The sequence below is a fragment of the Halichondria panicea genome, chromosome 7, assembly GCF_963675165.1.
Source record: "Halichondria panicea chromosome 7, odHalPani1.1, whole genome shotgun sequence".
In the NCBI taxonomy this organism is placed as follows: Eukaryota; Metazoa; Porifera; class Demospongiae; order Suberitida; family Halichondriidae; genus Halichondria; species Halichondria panicea.
The window spans coordinates 4,701,590-4,718,022 of NC_087383.1; the positions used below are offsets into that span (position 1 = coordinate 4,701,590).

General features: G+C 41.2%; 1 protein-coding gene across 1 annotated transcript; it reads left to right on the forward strand.

The window, feature by feature from the left end:
• Nucleotides 1–1,564: 1,564 nt before the first annotated feature.
• LOC135338829 (uncharacterized) lies at nucleotides 1,565–16,032 on the forward strand. The gene is made up of 15 exons (XM_064534906.1): nucleotides 1,565–1,664; nucleotides 1,839–1,883; nucleotides 7,077–9,776; nucleotides 9,836–9,970; nucleotides 10,185–10,314; nucleotides 10,498–10,899; nucleotides 11,068–11,121; nucleotides 11,270–11,405; nucleotides 11,572–11,803; nucleotides 12,199–12,435; nucleotides 12,591–12,767; nucleotides 14,691–14,841; nucleotides 14,933–15,199; nucleotides 15,479–15,642; nucleotides 15,832–16,032. Exons 1-14 carry the CDS (start codon nucleotides 1,629–1,631, stop codon nucleotides 15,640–15,642), a joined length of 4,866 nt encoding a protein of 1,621 aa, XP_064390976.1. The 5' UTR covers nucleotides 1,565–1,628; the 3' UTR covers nucleotides 15,832–16,032.
• The last annotated feature ends 401 nt before the right edge of the window (nucleotides 16,033–16,433 follow it).

Below are 16,433 nucleotides of genomic sequence, written 5' to 3' on the forward strand. Positions count from 1 at the left end.
GGAGTATGCAACTCCCACGCACATTCCATTCTACATCTAGGATTGAATACATCACTAACATAGCCTCCTTTGCAGGCCCTCCTTTTTCTGTTCTTTGTCACAAGAATTGGAGGGAAAGAAGGAAGCGACAAACAAAAAGGAGAGCTTGCCTTGCTAAGTCGCGTGATCCCCACTGACGTACTGTAGTCAATTTTAATGAGCGCGTGGGCAAGAGTAAACCGCAATAACTCTCCTCCCACAAAGTACTTGGAGTGCATTTACCAGAAACATTATTTTTGAACAGCAGAGTCAGCCTTCGTCCTTTTAGTCAGTAGCTGTAATAATATATACCGTTCATCTAGGATTTTAAGTTTGGGAGGGAAGCTTGAAAAAGAGCCACGCGCACTCAAACCTATATACCTTGTTGAAAACCAGAAAAAGACTTCCGACAGAAGCTTGAGAGCCTGGGCCTGTTCTGTATGGCTACATTTTAGTACTTGAGTCTGAGAGCATACACAGAGCTAAATTTACGGATTAACCGCAAAATGTGTCTGCTTTTTCCCAGTCCCTTAACCACGCGTAGATACAATCAATACTAGGCCGTCAAGAAAAATCGGCATGGGAACGAGGCTACAGTTGATTAGGCCTACTTACAATAAAAGGTCCACACATCGATACTAGAGACAGAAGTCCGCAGTTAACATCCATCTGAGGAATAGAATGAAATGTCCACATAGTGAATGATAATTTAATATGTAATTGAACCTATAGGCCCACTTACGGCATTAAAAGGTAAGTCTCATTATAGGAATTAGTGATTAGAGATAGAAGTCCACGAGTTAAACACCATCCATCAGCATCATAGATAAAAGAGCTACATAGATCTATGGTTCCAGCCTCCTATATATTCTTCCATCTGCATGAGGAACAGAAAGTGAGGCTTAATGTAGTCTCACAAATCAGCCGCCCTTCAATGCATAGATCTATTGACACTAGAAGAGAGATATACTCTGCAAGCATGCTAGGGTAAGCTGCTGTTTCCAGTGGAACGCTTTACCCTCAAACATTGTAAGCTGCACTACCTTAATCTCATTTAAGTCAGCACTTAGTCTCGATCCCAGGCCGCATTTGTATCTCAAGGATTCCACATTTGTTGACTACTACCGGTAAGTCGATCACACGTACGCACGTACGCACGTACGCACGCACACACGCACACACACACACACACTGCGAACCTCGGAGCTGAGAAGGGACGGGGTTATACATCTCTATGTACCCTGTCAGGCCGGTGAAGGAGGCTAGTCAGCACTTAGACGTCATCTTATATTTCTGTGTCTTTTTCGGGAGCACCTTGTAAAGCAATTTGGATATAATCTGATGAGGAGCAGCGGCTGATTCATGAGACGACCAATGCGCGGGGCCTGCGCACCCACCTCGAGAGGCTGTAAAGCAGAGCTGTAACAGAGCAGCGGCTGATTCATGAGGCTACCAATGGCAATGCGCGGGGCCTGCGCACGCACAACGCTCTTGCTCCTCAGCCTCAGATATTCATGTAAATGATCTAATTATCTTTCTAACATACATAGCAGGCGCTAGGCTGCTTGTGTATGGTCAATGCTATATAGTGTGAGATCAATAACAGAAATATGCAATCCTCTACACTGTACGTGCTTGTTGCTGCGGTAAGTTGTGTCTAGATACAAACTTATATTGATAATATCACATCTTGATCTAGATTTAGGTCTAGGTACGTCTACTTGAATACCTCCTGCATGTCTCGAATTAGCTTATTAGGCACTAATATAGATCTAGTCGTGTAAGGAATTGTAACAGTCAGCACAGTGCTTCTCTTACAGCTGGTGATAGTGGGACAGCATGCTGCTCAGGGTCAAGATGAAGTGGTGAGTGCTTTGATATAATGTACTGGTAGCCATAATTAATTATGCCTGGTGCGGCGACGAGGGATACGGATTAAAAGCTGACTGTGTAAGTATGGGGTGCTGTTTGTCTCAAAACTAATAAAGAGTCGATGTTTTACCTACCAGATCAATGTTTAGAGACAAATCTATGCTTAACAGATGGATGTTTAGCAACCAGATATTTGCATACCAGATCGATGTTTAGCAACCAGATCGATGTTTAGAGACCAGATCGATGTTTAGCAACCAGATCGATGTTTACCTACCAGATCGATGTTTAGAGACCAGATCGATGTTTAGCAACCAGATTGATGTTTAGAGACCAGATCGATGTTTAGCAACCAGATCGATGTTTAGCAAAGCTACCAGATCGCACAAAGTGCAGCTATGGTTTCTTGTGATACTTAATTATGCCTCGGTGCGCATGCGCAAGCGAGGTATACGGTAGTGTATTTGTGTGTGTGTGTGTCTCTGTGTGTGTGTGTGTCTGTGTGTGTGTAGACTGCGTAAGAGTTTCTATAGGCTTCTAGTCATGTTCACTTGGATTTTAATTCGTGGATTTGCAAAATAATGCTTTGTTCTCGAGTTATGCCTAGTTTTGCTTACTTGGAATGCCATTGCAGCCTTTTCAGAAGAGCACGTAGTCAAACTTGTTTACCAAGTGATGCTACTCTACTTAGTAGTTAGCTCTGCACTAGAACGCTAGGTATTGGTAATGTATAAAAAGCTATTAAAGTCTATTTGCGTTGAGTTCGACCCCGGAAGTTATGTGGTCAATTATGGCTTCATTTATGCTTTATGTGGTGGACAAGTATGCTTGGGACTTACATAGAAAATGCTAACTTTTAGCTGGTTGGAGCTTATCAGCTCTACAGCATATAGATAGAAGTGCTTTTTAACAAGGAATCCAATGGTATATGAAACTTTGAATTTCAGTAAAGTATGACAAAGTTATGACAACTTTATGAAGGTCAAACTCAACACAAATAGACTTTTATTATGTTATGTAGCTTTGGCACCTCCATCGAGGCATCAGCACCCACAGTGCTTTCATTTTTGAAGTTATAATTTATTGTTTCGGTTTGAGTGTTTATGCAGCTTTTGTTCTGACAAGGAAGGTTTGCCCTGGATTATTTTCCAGAACAAATTGTTGCTTAGCCCTTGGCCATTGTCTGTGAGACACACTTTTCTGCTTTGCAACTCTAATGTAGGAGATGTTGGCCCGAATATTGGTTGGTGATTCTTATACGATTAGGTTTATTAAGAGTATAATTACTGAATCGAAGCTATGCACAATTGATCTACAGTAGACTCTCGTTAATCCGGTCACCCTTGGCCGGAATAGCAAGGTGGCTGCAGCTCAGGAAATAGCCGCGGCTTAAAACGACCTTACCTCGAATCTAATGATTACTTTTGCGGTTCTTGTCTCGAGGATAATGTAGGATAATGAATCATTTTGTTCTCTATTTAAGTGTAATTCAATTTTATTTGCTAAACCACACCCAAAACGTCATATCCGGCCGTAATACACGTATAAAATTACATTGAAAACCCTGTTTGGGACAGCCAGTACTGGCCGGTAACCGGAATAGCGAGTGGCCGTACTTCAGGGTGAGTTTTGTGCAGTAAACATTATAGCTAGCATTCCGTGCCAAGCCAAATGGCCGGTATATCGAGGTGGCCGTACTTCAGGGAGCCGGAATAGCGAGAGTCTACTGTATTGTAGCGTACTGGATTATTACTTTACGTTCTTATGCTAAGCGCCAAACTGGAATTACTTTGTTGCGCCGCTGAAAAATCATTTAATTTTTGGAGCGGCAGTATGTAAAATTAACCCGCGGTGCCACCGGAGTCTGTTTGTCTGTCTGTCTGTCAGTCTGTCATTTTGTGTATTCTGAGTCTGCTCACCTCGTTGAGAAAGCACTGTGTTTGTATCATGGATAGCCTCAACACAACAAGGTAGATGTTTAAATTTGGCAAATTTTGATGAAGCTTCGTTGTCGAATAAAAGCGAGAAAAAAAGCTAAAACCTAAGAAAAGATCAAACCTGCACGTTAGCCTAGATGTACATGCAGCTTTGACTCGAGAATGTGCAGGTTTGATCTTTTCTTAGCCTCTTCTCGCTTCATCAAAATCTGTCAAACTTAAACTTCTACCTTGTTGTGTTGAGGCTATCCAGTGGCAGCTAGCTGCCACGAACAGTCAACCTAGCTAGCCTAGGCTAACCTGAACACTCCTTTGGCAGTTGATACATCAAAACAACAGGTACGTACAATCATTGAATCAAATTACAATAGCTACAAAAACTGATAAATAGCTAGCTGGTGTCATTAAGCCTTCTAAAGTTAACTTCAAAAGGGGGGGTCAAGGGACCCCATGGACTCTCCTCTGGATCCTCCACTGGATAGCCTCAACACAACAAGGTAGAAGTTTAAGTTTGACAGATTTTGATGAAGCGAGAAGATGCTAAGAAAAGATCAAACCTACACGTTAGCTTAGATGTACACACGCCAGGGGCGTAGCCAGGATTTTGGGGAAGGGGGTGCTTTCATAAATAAAAGAGGCCACGAAGCGCCGAAATGTTGTTGACCAGAAACCACACCTCTTATTAGTGGCGTCATCGGCACAGTTGGGCGTGGCCTAGCAGGAGTGAGAAGCCTACATACATACATACTTAAAAGCCTCCTAGATCCTTTGCAGGCTCCTTTGTCCATCTCAATTGATAATCTCAGGATAATATTATTGCATAAAACTTTTACAAAGAAACAAGGGGCTGCAGGAAGTATTGGCAAGTCTCTCGAGGCCCTTGGATGTCTGATGATGAGTGCAGTCCTCTATGCACTATACAAGGCAGCTAGCTAGCTCAGTCATAGATAAATGATGAACGTTAATTATTATATTGAGCTCCACCCATGCATGCAGGAAATGAATAGCTGAACCCTATGTGACCTTCCATGCATTATCAATTATCTTTCGTAACGTGAGTCCAGCACAATAGTCCAAGCTGCTACTAACTAAAAACTACTCTCTTAGGTGAATAGCTAGAATAGCTAGTTCAGTATGCAGCAAACAATCTAAATCTGGAGTGCTGAGCTCAACTGGATCTTCAAGTATTATTAAAGCTTTAATTTACATGTAGAGTCAGGCAGGGGGGGTGCTCAAGCACCCAAAGCACCTCCCCTGCCTACGTAGCCTCCTTCACAGGCCTTTGAAAGAAGGCCTGCTATCGACTGCTTGCGCATGCGCCAAATTATTGGATTTTTTTCCCGTAAATATTTCTATAATACTATAATATTGGATTTTTTACCCGTAAATATTCCTATAATACTGGATACATCAGAGAAAATATTCTAAAAGTCATACACAGAGCTATATAGCTAGCTAGCTAGAAACAGAGCTGTGTAGGTTTGTTGTACTGCTATTTTCTTCTGATAGAATCAGTAGCAGTAGTATAGTAGACTTTCACCAAAGTTAGTGTTAAATGGGCGTGGCCTGTCCATATAGGCTCTTATCAGCCGTCACTCCTTTCAGACGATCGTTATCCACACTGTTGCAGGCTGTGAGTCTTTTGTTAACATAGCAGGCTAAGGGTAGCTATCACAGAATGCTATCTGATGGGCTAGAAACCTTCAATCGAACTTTCTATCTACTTCCTTCAATCCACTTCCTTTCGTTGTGATGTCATAGTTTTACTGAGCATAAACGATGTTATCCAAAGCCCCCAAATACCGGGGGGATATTAGCGCATGCGCAAGCAGTCGATACCAGGCCCACTTCCCTAGCGGGAAGTGCGGCCTGGGATCGAGGCTACTGCCTACGCCCCTGCACGCAGCTTTGATTCGAGGTTGTATAGACTTCACTAAACCCTAAATAACGCTGCTGATTTACTGCTATTGGATCTATTGAGCAAGGAATTGTTGTGTTTAATGGCTATATAGATCTACCCGTATAGAGAGGCTGTAGTATGCTTTGTTAAGATTATTTGGAATAAACACTATTTGACAACTAGTGTTCAAGCTGGCGCTGTGCTAATGCCTCTCGCCATGTTTTGCTTTCGCTCAAAAGTATTAGAGTGTTATCTATAATGAATTTTATATTAAAGTTAGCTTATCTATATAAAGTCACTGAGAAGAAAATACTTATTTACATGTATCTATTGTTGTTATTTATTGTATTATGTGGCTTACCAGGACCTCAAGAAAGAAGAAAATTGATTCTTCCAGGATCTGTAGTTCAGTGTATATAATATCTAAGAAGAAAAGACCTGTGTAGTCTACATGCATATAATTGTTATCTATATTGTTATATGGTAGTGTTTTGTGGCTTACCAGGCCCTCAAGACAAAGATGATTCTGCCAGGAGGATCTGGATCTGGATCTTGGATATTATTTTCTCATGCACACGGGGGAATGAGCAAGCATGCGCATTACATCCACAGGAATAATTAAAGGGTGTGTCCAAAGATATCAATTTCACAAATGGCTACTGCTAGCTAGCTGTTTTAACAGATATTTTCACGTAGCTAACAAAAAGCTAGCGCTTTAGTGCAAGGCTAACTCATATGTTGAATAGAAAGTTTGTGCGGACAGATGATGCTATGAAAGATTCTGAAGAGACTGCAACAGCCTTCAATGTGAGTCAAACTAGCCATAACTCGAGAAAGAAGCTTTAGTTTGCTAATCCACGAATCAAAATCCAAGAGAAGGTGGCTAGAAGCCTATAGAAGCTGTTAGTTTTCGTCGCATTGCAACCGTTGAGCAGTTATAGCTGGAATACACACACAGACAGACAGACAGACAGACAGACACACACAGTCAGCTTTACCGTATCCCTCGTGCGGCTACGCCTCGAGGCATAATGATGTACTAGAGAGACATTTGATACAGTGTCTCTCTACTAGAGGTTCCACTACATGTAGCTGTACTGTAAGTTGTATACGAAATAGATTGTTGCAATGAGTCAGTCATGCGTAACTGTAATTTTATCCGTTCTCCTCCTGCATGTCCTACGAAGGAACACATGGTGGCCAATTCGAAGAGGTCATAATTCATTGTATGCGGATGCTTATAAGTCTACTTTAGAAATTTTAGCTCGTGCAGTGGTAAAGTTGATGAAATTACGTACAGCCATCTGGTTTTCTTTTTGTGCTACTGAATGACTTTTATAATTCCATAGGTATTTCAAACCATCAGTCTCAGCGCTAGTAGGGGGCCATCTGACGTATTTGCCCAATTATCGATCAACGGAGTACCAAGTTTCTTCATCAATCGTCCAACAACAACACAACTCGATATCCCCGAAGGATCGAGTATATTTTACAATGGAAATAGTTTGGCCATAACTGGTGCCGATCCAATTGTGCTGACAGCAAGTAGATTTCAGTATTTGTATCAAGATCCTGGGAGTTTCAGATTTCGAGATGTCACTGGACCAATCCCGGGTGCCGGTGGACAACCTGGACCTGGAACTTTGTACTATGATGGAGATACAGCACTTTTTACAAATTCAGATATATTTATTGGTACTTATGAAGGTCTTGCAGCTCAATTTCCTGTCCCACCTTCACAAGTGACAATCAGTACTCCACGAGTAAACAATGAACTAGCCCTCAACCTCCAATCCAGTCCTTCTGATCCTGTTACTGATGGAAATGTCATTGAGCTCACAGGATCAGATGCGTTCATCCTAGGATCAGGTGAATCATTGACGTATGTATCAAACAGTCTACGATATCGAAGAGGATCTGTAACTCAAGAGGTTTTTAATCCTATCACCAATTTTTATGTTCTTGAGGATATCACTGAGAATGGACAGCAAGGCAGAACCCTGAGGCGGTTTACTGGCGGCTCAAGCGAGGTTATCACAGGGCCTGGACTTCTTAAGGTGGGAACTTCTCCTAATGACGGTTCGAGGGTCGCTTTTTTCAGTCCATCTACTAGTGTCAATCAAGAAATAGATAGTGGCATTATTGATGGACAGCTTTCGTTTGATGCAGTCCAAAACAGTGCTCAAATCTCGGATATTTTTACAAATCCAGGGACTCCTGCACGTCTGATCGACTTGGGTGGTACATCAAGAACCTTTAAATACCCTACAGCAAGCAGAGTTACCTTTGATGATACCTCTGGTAGAAGAGAGATTCGTGTTTTCGATAGGTTTAACCAACAGCTTGGCTCTTTTTTCGATTCTGACTTGAGTTCCTTCCTCAACCACCAAGTCCAAACAACTAGTTCTGGAACTGCATCTTTTGATATTCCTGATGGAGGTGTGACACTTATTAGCAATTCTAATGATGGGCAAGCATTTATCTACCCGTGTAGAAAAACACTCCTGACTGGTCGCATCAATGAAGCCCGCAGTTCAATTACTATTACCCCGAATCCTTTCCCAACTTTTAGTATATCATCAAGTGGTGGCTCTTCCGTCTTGTCAATCAATGGTGATGAAACGGTCACAATAACAGACAGACAACCAATCATTGTTGGCAGTGGACAAACTCTAAACTATAATGATGCATCTGTTACAGTGTTTAATAATGGAGCACCAGATACACCTGTTTCTAGTACCCCAATTACCACGAATTCCTTGACAACATATGAGACGCCTGGAAACTATTTAAATACATATACCTCTAGTAATCCTCCACCCCAAGATTTTGTTGGACCTGGTGTCGTGTATTTTGACAATCAAAATCGAGCATTTTTCACTAATGAAGTACAAGTGACAAATCTTATCTCTGGTTTCCTTGACAGCCGCCCCCCCGTGAGAATTACAACCACTACTCGTACTGAAGGCGGCAGACGCTTTGTTGACATTGTGAATCCAGACGGTGTGCGTCTAGTTGAGGGGAGCACATCAACCATTACCAATGTGGGATCAACCTTTACCAATGTGGGATCAACCATTACCAATGGGGGATCACAGCAAGGCCTTATCTACACAGGGAACACCGTCCGTTCTGTCAATGGGTTTTCCGTTCCTTCATCATTTACTATTCGATATGTTGTATCTACCACACCTGGTGTTGACGATACAGTTGAAGTTATAAATCCTGATGGAGATGTTTATTTCACCACAACTGCTTCCAGTAGCTTTAGGTATCGACAAGGAGGAGTGCTTCAACCTACACCTACAACTACTACCTCGTATTCTGGAGGTGGTGTTCTCTACCTCAATCCGAACACCGGTGCTGTGGTTTACAATGACGATACTACAACTTCAACAGGTTTGGTTACGGATCTGATAACTTCAGGAATTGTTTTCGATACAAACACCAGGAATATCACCACGTTGAATTTCTTCGATGGTCGTACAATTACACGGTACGATGGAAGCTCTACAAGCTTCTTATCTGGTCCTAGTACAATTTTCACATCCGGTAATGAAGGATTTTACTCCACAGACAGCACGACCACCACCAGAGTAGTTACAGAAATAACAAACAATATACCGGTTGAAGTAGGTGTGGACCAAACAACAGGAGAAGTAACAGTATTTTATCCTGGAACACAAACTACGATTTTCAATTTCACCACCGGTTCAGAGCGCACTACTGTAAGCACTGGAACAACGATAACATACACCAATGGTATCCTAATACTACCCGGCCGCAACATTACAACTGATAGCTTCACCTACTTCAACGGTATTAGCACGCAAGTATTTACCTCGGGAGATACTGTGACTTTTTCTGGACCAGGCCAAGTGATAGTTAACGAACAAACCACTGAAACAATTTTCATTGATAACCAGAATACGATCAATCGAATAAATAATGCCCTTGACAATGTTCCTGTGGTTCCACCAGTTCTAGTTCGACCCACAACCACTTCATTCATCTCTAAAGTCGCGGACGTCTTCCCACTCTTTGGACAGGTATAATTATATAAATATGAGATTATAGAACGTCTCACATTTATGTTTTTATTATTCAGAGAGTCACAGTGTATCAATCAGCTAATGTGAATCTACGCTGTGTGATTCTTCAAAGTGTTCCAACATCATCTTTCATGTTCTTCAGAGATGGAGTTGCATTGGACGGCTCAGAGATAGGTTCTACCATTACCATGGTGAGTAGCCCTGTGTAACTGTATTTATTATCCTTTTTACAATCGTGTGGTAAATTATATATTGCCCCGCACCTAACCATCTGCCAAATTAATTCGCATTTGAGGGGTTACATTACGGAAACATTGATTTGGGCGTGCATAGTGTGCCACCCTGTAAGGATTTATGTTTTGCATGCTCATCAAAAATTCAATACACGTATAATAATATTTACAGGTGTCAGAGAATGAACAAATTCTAACTGTCAACACCTTCAATGTCAGTGCTGCCGGTAGATATGAATGTCGCGTGAGTAATGGTCCTGGACAAGACAGTCTGTTCGCAGATATTTTCATCAGACCTCCAGGTATATAAAGTTTCTATCTAACAATATGGCTACAAATAGACCAAGATAAATGTGTCTAGTCACTCCTTGAGTATAGTGTAAGTGCTTGTTCCTTAAAGTTTAATGTATGTAGCAAGCAATAATTAAGTTTGCTGACCACAAAGCAACCTGCCCCATTGATGAACAAATGGTATTTTCTTTCAGTTGCACCGGTGATTCAAAATAACTTCTTTCCCTCAATTCCGGAGCTTCCTGGACTTACAGTCACTGCTCAGGATATAACACCACAAAATCCAGTAATGATCATCATTCGGGACAGAACACCTGGACAAACTCTAGAGCCTAATCCACTGCTTCTCACGAACACCGTCAACATTGCTTGCAAAGATGATGTGGGTCTTCCAAGACCTACAATCATGTGGACTGCAACGGACTCTAATGGAGTTGACATTCCGATCAATATGTCTAACATATTCGTGCCACGTGCGGGACGCAGTATCTACACAGTCAACACTGACCCTGACAACACTCTGTCCATCACCTACGAGTGCACAGCAAGTAATGAGGCTGGTGAGGCTACTGGACTGGTGACCATTACACCAAGATGTGAGTAACGGACTAAGTGAATTTGTGTATGACTGTGGACTTATGAGCATTTTAGGCTTCTCCATTTCTAAATACAAAATTTAGAGGCACTCTAGATTGCTGGCTGGCTTTTTAAATGGTCAGTTTCCTGAATTTCGTGTAAAGCAATGATTATATGCACTCATGCAGCATACGTTTGTGAGGGTAATGTCTTTGGACCCTGCTCTGTTACTTGCGGCTTTGGTAAGTTACTCTTATTCCCTCATCTGTAACTACTCCCACTCTGTACATTTTGTTGATGGTGGCGTATGCCTGGCCATAGCGTATCCTGTGCTGTAAGAAACTTCCATTGATTTGTAATTGTACCTGGGCAATGTTCTGCTCTATACAGGTATTCAGAGTTCTGCTCCAATTAACTGTCAAGTCAGGACCAATGAAAATATTGCGTCCATTGATGCTGCTGATTTGCCTCAGGGACTATACCCAACGCAATTACAGATTTGTCAAAGCAGTGTCATGCCTTTCTGGTGAATAACTCAATCTGTTTGCATACAACGCATGCATGCATGCTTAAATATACACATTTTGGCTTTTTAGAAATCTGTATTGGTATCACATTGACATTTTGTTTACTTGCATGGCATGCATTTTGAGTTTGGTGTTAATGGTGCCATGTGTGCTCTGTTTCTATAGCCCAGCGATAACCTATGAATTTAACACTACCGCCTTCGGAGCTTGTTCACGTACCTGTGGTGGTGGAGTGCAAGAGAGAAATATAACCTGTTTTCGTTTGATTGGTGGAGTGAGAGATATGGCCGTAGATGATATAGATTGTATCGTCTTTGGACTGAAACGGCCTGCTGCTGCACAAGAGTGCTTTCCTCAGAAGTGTCCAAGATGGATGATTCTCAGCGCCTACTCTCCAGTAGGATATTTAACTCTAATATAACTGCGTAGCTATAATTATGCTTACAAACCATGCTTGCCCGAATAAAAGCAAGACCCTATCAGTATCTAAATCAAGCTTTGTTGGCTTCATGGATAATAATAGCAGTTCATGCAATTAAGTTGTGCTCTGCATGGAAATATTCTTTATTTTCCTCACTCGCACTGCATTACAGAATAATTGTTGTCACTTTGTAGCAAGTTACCCTACAATACAACCAGGTTAATTCAGCCCCAACACATATAATTATGTGTATAGGCCACCTCCTAATACAGCGTCTTCCCAAGGATGGCGTTAAATAGACAAGTTTCACTGTATAATTTAGTAGTACAACAGCTGCTTACCGACTACACACACACCACACATACACACAGTGCTCTAGTACCTGCGCTGGTGGAGTTCGCTCAAGAAATGTGTCCTGTGTGCAATTCATTGCCCAAATTAATGGAACGACGGGAGAGTTTGTCTGTGATGCTGACGGAAATCCGATTGGAGAGAGTATAGTACTGTCAGATGCAAGCTGCTTTGCTGGTAATATGCCGAGAAGAGTAGACGCCTGCAACACTCAGATACCCTGCCCTCGTAGATGGTCCCCTGGGACATTTGCACCTGTAAGTCTGTTATCTTATCTACTTCGTTTTTTGTTACACCATAATTATTCATGTAGTAACTATAGGGACTAAGTTCATGTAATACATTATTATGTATAGTTTGAAAAGCGTACTGATATTATAATTATGTTGATCGATTTTCTTCCATCCTGCAGTGTGATGCTAACTTCTGCCAAGAAAGGAGTCTTACGTGTACTGGATTTGATCCCAGTGATCCAGAGGAACAATGGTTGCTTGACGTTTCCGAGTGCGCGGATCTCCCTCTACTACACACAGTCCGCAGCTGTGGAGGGGGGACTTGTGATGCTGGAATATGGATGACAGAGAATTTGGTACGGTATTGATAGTGGTACGCAAACAAAATGTGGTATGCCTTTTTATTCTGCTAGTTGTGTAGTTTGTTCTGCAAGTTAATTAATGGGTTGTGTCTCAATAAATCACTTCATGCAAACTACAGTAGATTCTCGTTAATCCGGTCACCCTTGGATAGTGCAGCTTGGCCGGAATAGCGAGTTGGCTGTATTTCAGGAAATAGCCACGGCTTAAAAACGACCTTACCTCGAATCTAATGACTAATTTTGCGGTTCTTGTCTCGGGGATAATGAATCATTTTGCTCTCTATTTAATCTGCCAAACCACACCCAAATCGTTATATCCGGCCGCAAAAATTACCTAGTTTGGGGGCAGCCAGCACTGGCGAGTATATTGAATAGCAAGTGGCCGTACTTCAGGGTGAGTTTTGTGCAATAAACATCTAGCTAGCAATCCGTGCCAAACCAAATGGCCGGTATATCGAGGTGACTGTATTTCAGAGAGCCGGAACAGCGAGAGTTTGCTGTACGTCTGTTTTAAGTGCATGCATGTACATTATTATTATGCCTCGGTGTGCATGCGCAAGCGAGGTATGGTAGTGTGTGTGTCTATGTAGACTCCTACAGCTGCTCAATTAATGTAAGTGCAAGTATTAAAGTTTCTATAGGCTCCTAGACATGCTTTCTTGGATTTGTAAAACAATGCTTTAATCGTTCTCGAGTTATGCTTATAATTATAGCTTTGCTTTATAATACTTGGAATGTTATTGCAGAAGAGTTCTATAGCAAAACTTGTCCATGGAGTGTTGCTACTCCAAAGTTCTACTGATGCAACAGCCATTAATTTTAGACTTTGTACTTATTGCCATTTGGGATCCTTTTAGCATCAATCATGGTCGATCATTTCCCACTCTTCTTTGAGATTACAGATTTAATAGCCTGCATGCAACAAAATGTATGCGAATAGCTATAAAAAGACCTTCTGCGAATAATATTAAACTTTGAACTGTTAAATTAGGCATGGTTAATAAGCATTTGCGGATAATATATCTGCGTTCATTCGCAGAATTTTTAGGCCGCAGAATTTTCTAGCTATACGGTATGGTTTGTATTAACAATAGCAAGTAGCTTTTTAATTAGCTTTGACACACATCTATGATCCACTGAAGCATCAGCACCCGTGGTGCTTTCAATTATTATTAACCACCAATATAAATTTATAGCTACAGTTATAATGAAAACGCCCTATAATGGCTACTAGCTTCTTAAGCAGCTCTTTTTGACTCTTGTATAGCTAACAAAAAGCTAGCGCTTTAGTGCAAGGCTAACTCATAAGTTGAATAGCTATACGGTATGGTTTGTATTAGCAATAGCATGTAGCTTTTTAATTAACTTTGACACACATCTATGATCCACTGAAGCATAGCACCCGTGGTGCTTTCAATTATTATTAACCACCAATATAAATGTAGCTACAGTTATAATGAAAACGCCCTATAATGGCTACTAGCTTCTTAAGCAGCTCTTTTTGACTCTTGTATAGCTAACAAAAAGCTAGCGCTTTAGTGCAAGGCTAACTCATAACTTGAATATAGAAAGTTTGTGCAAACAAATGATGCTATAAAAAATTCTAAAGAGACTGCAACAGCCTTCAATGTGAGTCAAACTAGCCATAACTCGAGAAAGAAGCTTTAGTTAGCTAATCCATGAATCAAAATCCAAGAAAACGTGGTTAGAAGCCTATAGAAGCTGTTAGTTTTCGTCGCATTGTAGCAGTTGAGCAATTACAGCTGGAACAGACACACACACACACACAGTCAGCTTTACTGTATCCCTCGTGCGGCTATGCCTCGAGGCATAATTATTATTCGACCTTTAGGTACGTAGTCAGTCAAACAAATCGTTGGGACTATTTCCATCTAATTTTCTCATAATCACATGCAGGGTACTTGCACAGTGACCTGTGGGATCGGCAATCAAGAAAGGAATGTTTTCTGTGTGTCGCGTGCTGATGGGTCCCGAATCAATGAGGGATTCTGTAACATTAATGAACGACCACCGGTTTTCGAAACATGTATACTTTTTAATTGCCCAGGTAATTATAGCCTACATAATAATTATGTAATACTGTATTTCCTGTCATCAAATCCACATTTCCAGCTGTACACTCGCACATATACATGCAGGACGTTGTGATTTCGAGCCCCCTGACTGTCGAGTATTTAGACTACTGAGGCGCTGTAAGGACCTGGCCGTCGGCATGCCCTGCTGTAGAAGCTGCCCCCTGCAATTTGTTGACAATACTCCTACTCTGATTACTAGAGACAACCTTGTTCTGTCGTTGGATCAGAGTAGGTACAATGTGGCTGCGGGAACAGATTTAAGGATCTGCTGTGTGGCCTCGTCCAGTACTCCAAATGCCTTCCTGCCTTTCCTCTTCAATTGCAACTTTAGTGAGTTGTGCATGACAACGTATACATTCATGCACTCCTGATACACTGCATACACATGTTACAGACTTCAGCAGTATATTATGTACCCCATGCATATGCATGCGCATAGATTCATGCAGGCACCATGGTTTAGTTGGGTGTGACCTGGACTTCTAGAGCTTATGTGCATAACATGCCCAACTAGTTGTTAACTCCAAACGACTATTAACTGTGGTACATCTGCATGATCTTAAATATGTATCTTGATAACTTGATCCTACATCCGTCCATTACGTGCAGTTAGCGAAGAGATTGAAAGGGAGGTTATGGTAGGAAAAGTATTAGACAACACTGCGTGTGTTACCTTCCCTACTTCTGGACTTGCGATTGGCGATGGATTCCTTTTGGCACTAGAGGATGATCAGGGGATGGTGCGCGACATTGCTAATGTCACCATTGTTTAGGTGAGTTTACACACAACTCTGTGTAAAAATCAAACTACTCTATTACTACTAGCTTACTATTAGCCGTGTTGCGACATCAAGTTAATGCTCCACTAGTAGGTGTCAAGATCACTTGCAATGACTCATTATCGAGTTGGGTTGTTTTTTTAACACACTGTTTTATTCCCATGCACACGATATCTTCTACAGTGATTTCTCAGCATAGGAAGATTTGACTTCCACTTTCAGTGTACGTATGCTTATAATTTTTGTCAAGTTCAATGCCAGTTTTTTTTGTATATAGCTCTTGCTTTGGGCGTCATATACTCCTTTTAGACTTTGCGTATAACCGTACATATTTTTGTGTAAAGAATGTGATTAACTTAATTCTGTGTTGCACAAGCTGTAGGTAATAGAATGAATATCGCATTTTACCTCAATTTCACATAATGCTATCTTGCAGACCATTCAGACAATGGTATGTACACTATTATAGTGCTTGACAGTATCAATATTAATACAGACTTGTAGACATTGCACTGACTCTCTACTATAATTATATGCAAGATGAAAGCACCACGGGTGCATGCTGATGCCTTGGATGTGTCAAAGCTACCTTGTTGTTACTATTATAAACGGGTACTAATTTTAACAAATTTGTAATTAACGCTAAATTAAGTACGCGCTAATAATAAATATTATGAATCTCGTTAAAAAAATTAATTGTTCTAATTACTTTTGTATAATGTAATGTACTTTTGAGAGTATGCTAAGCAAGCTAGCCCTTTTTCATCTGGTATCTGACTCCAAAC

Excerpts from the sequence above, each read along its gene's own strand:
- LOC135338829 (XM_064534906.1), top strand. The coding sequence starts at position 1,629 with ATGCAATCCTCTACACTGTACGTGCTTGTTGCTGCG. Across the intron at positions 10,315-10,497 it reads TATTTTCATCAGACCTCCAG|TTGCACCGGTGATTCAAAAT; the intron begins GTATATAAAGTT and ends ATTTTCTTTCAG. Across the intron at positions 10,900-11,067 it reads GGTGACCATTACACCAAGAT|CATACGTTTGTGAGGGTAAT; the intron begins GTGAGTAACGGA and ends GCACTCATGCAG.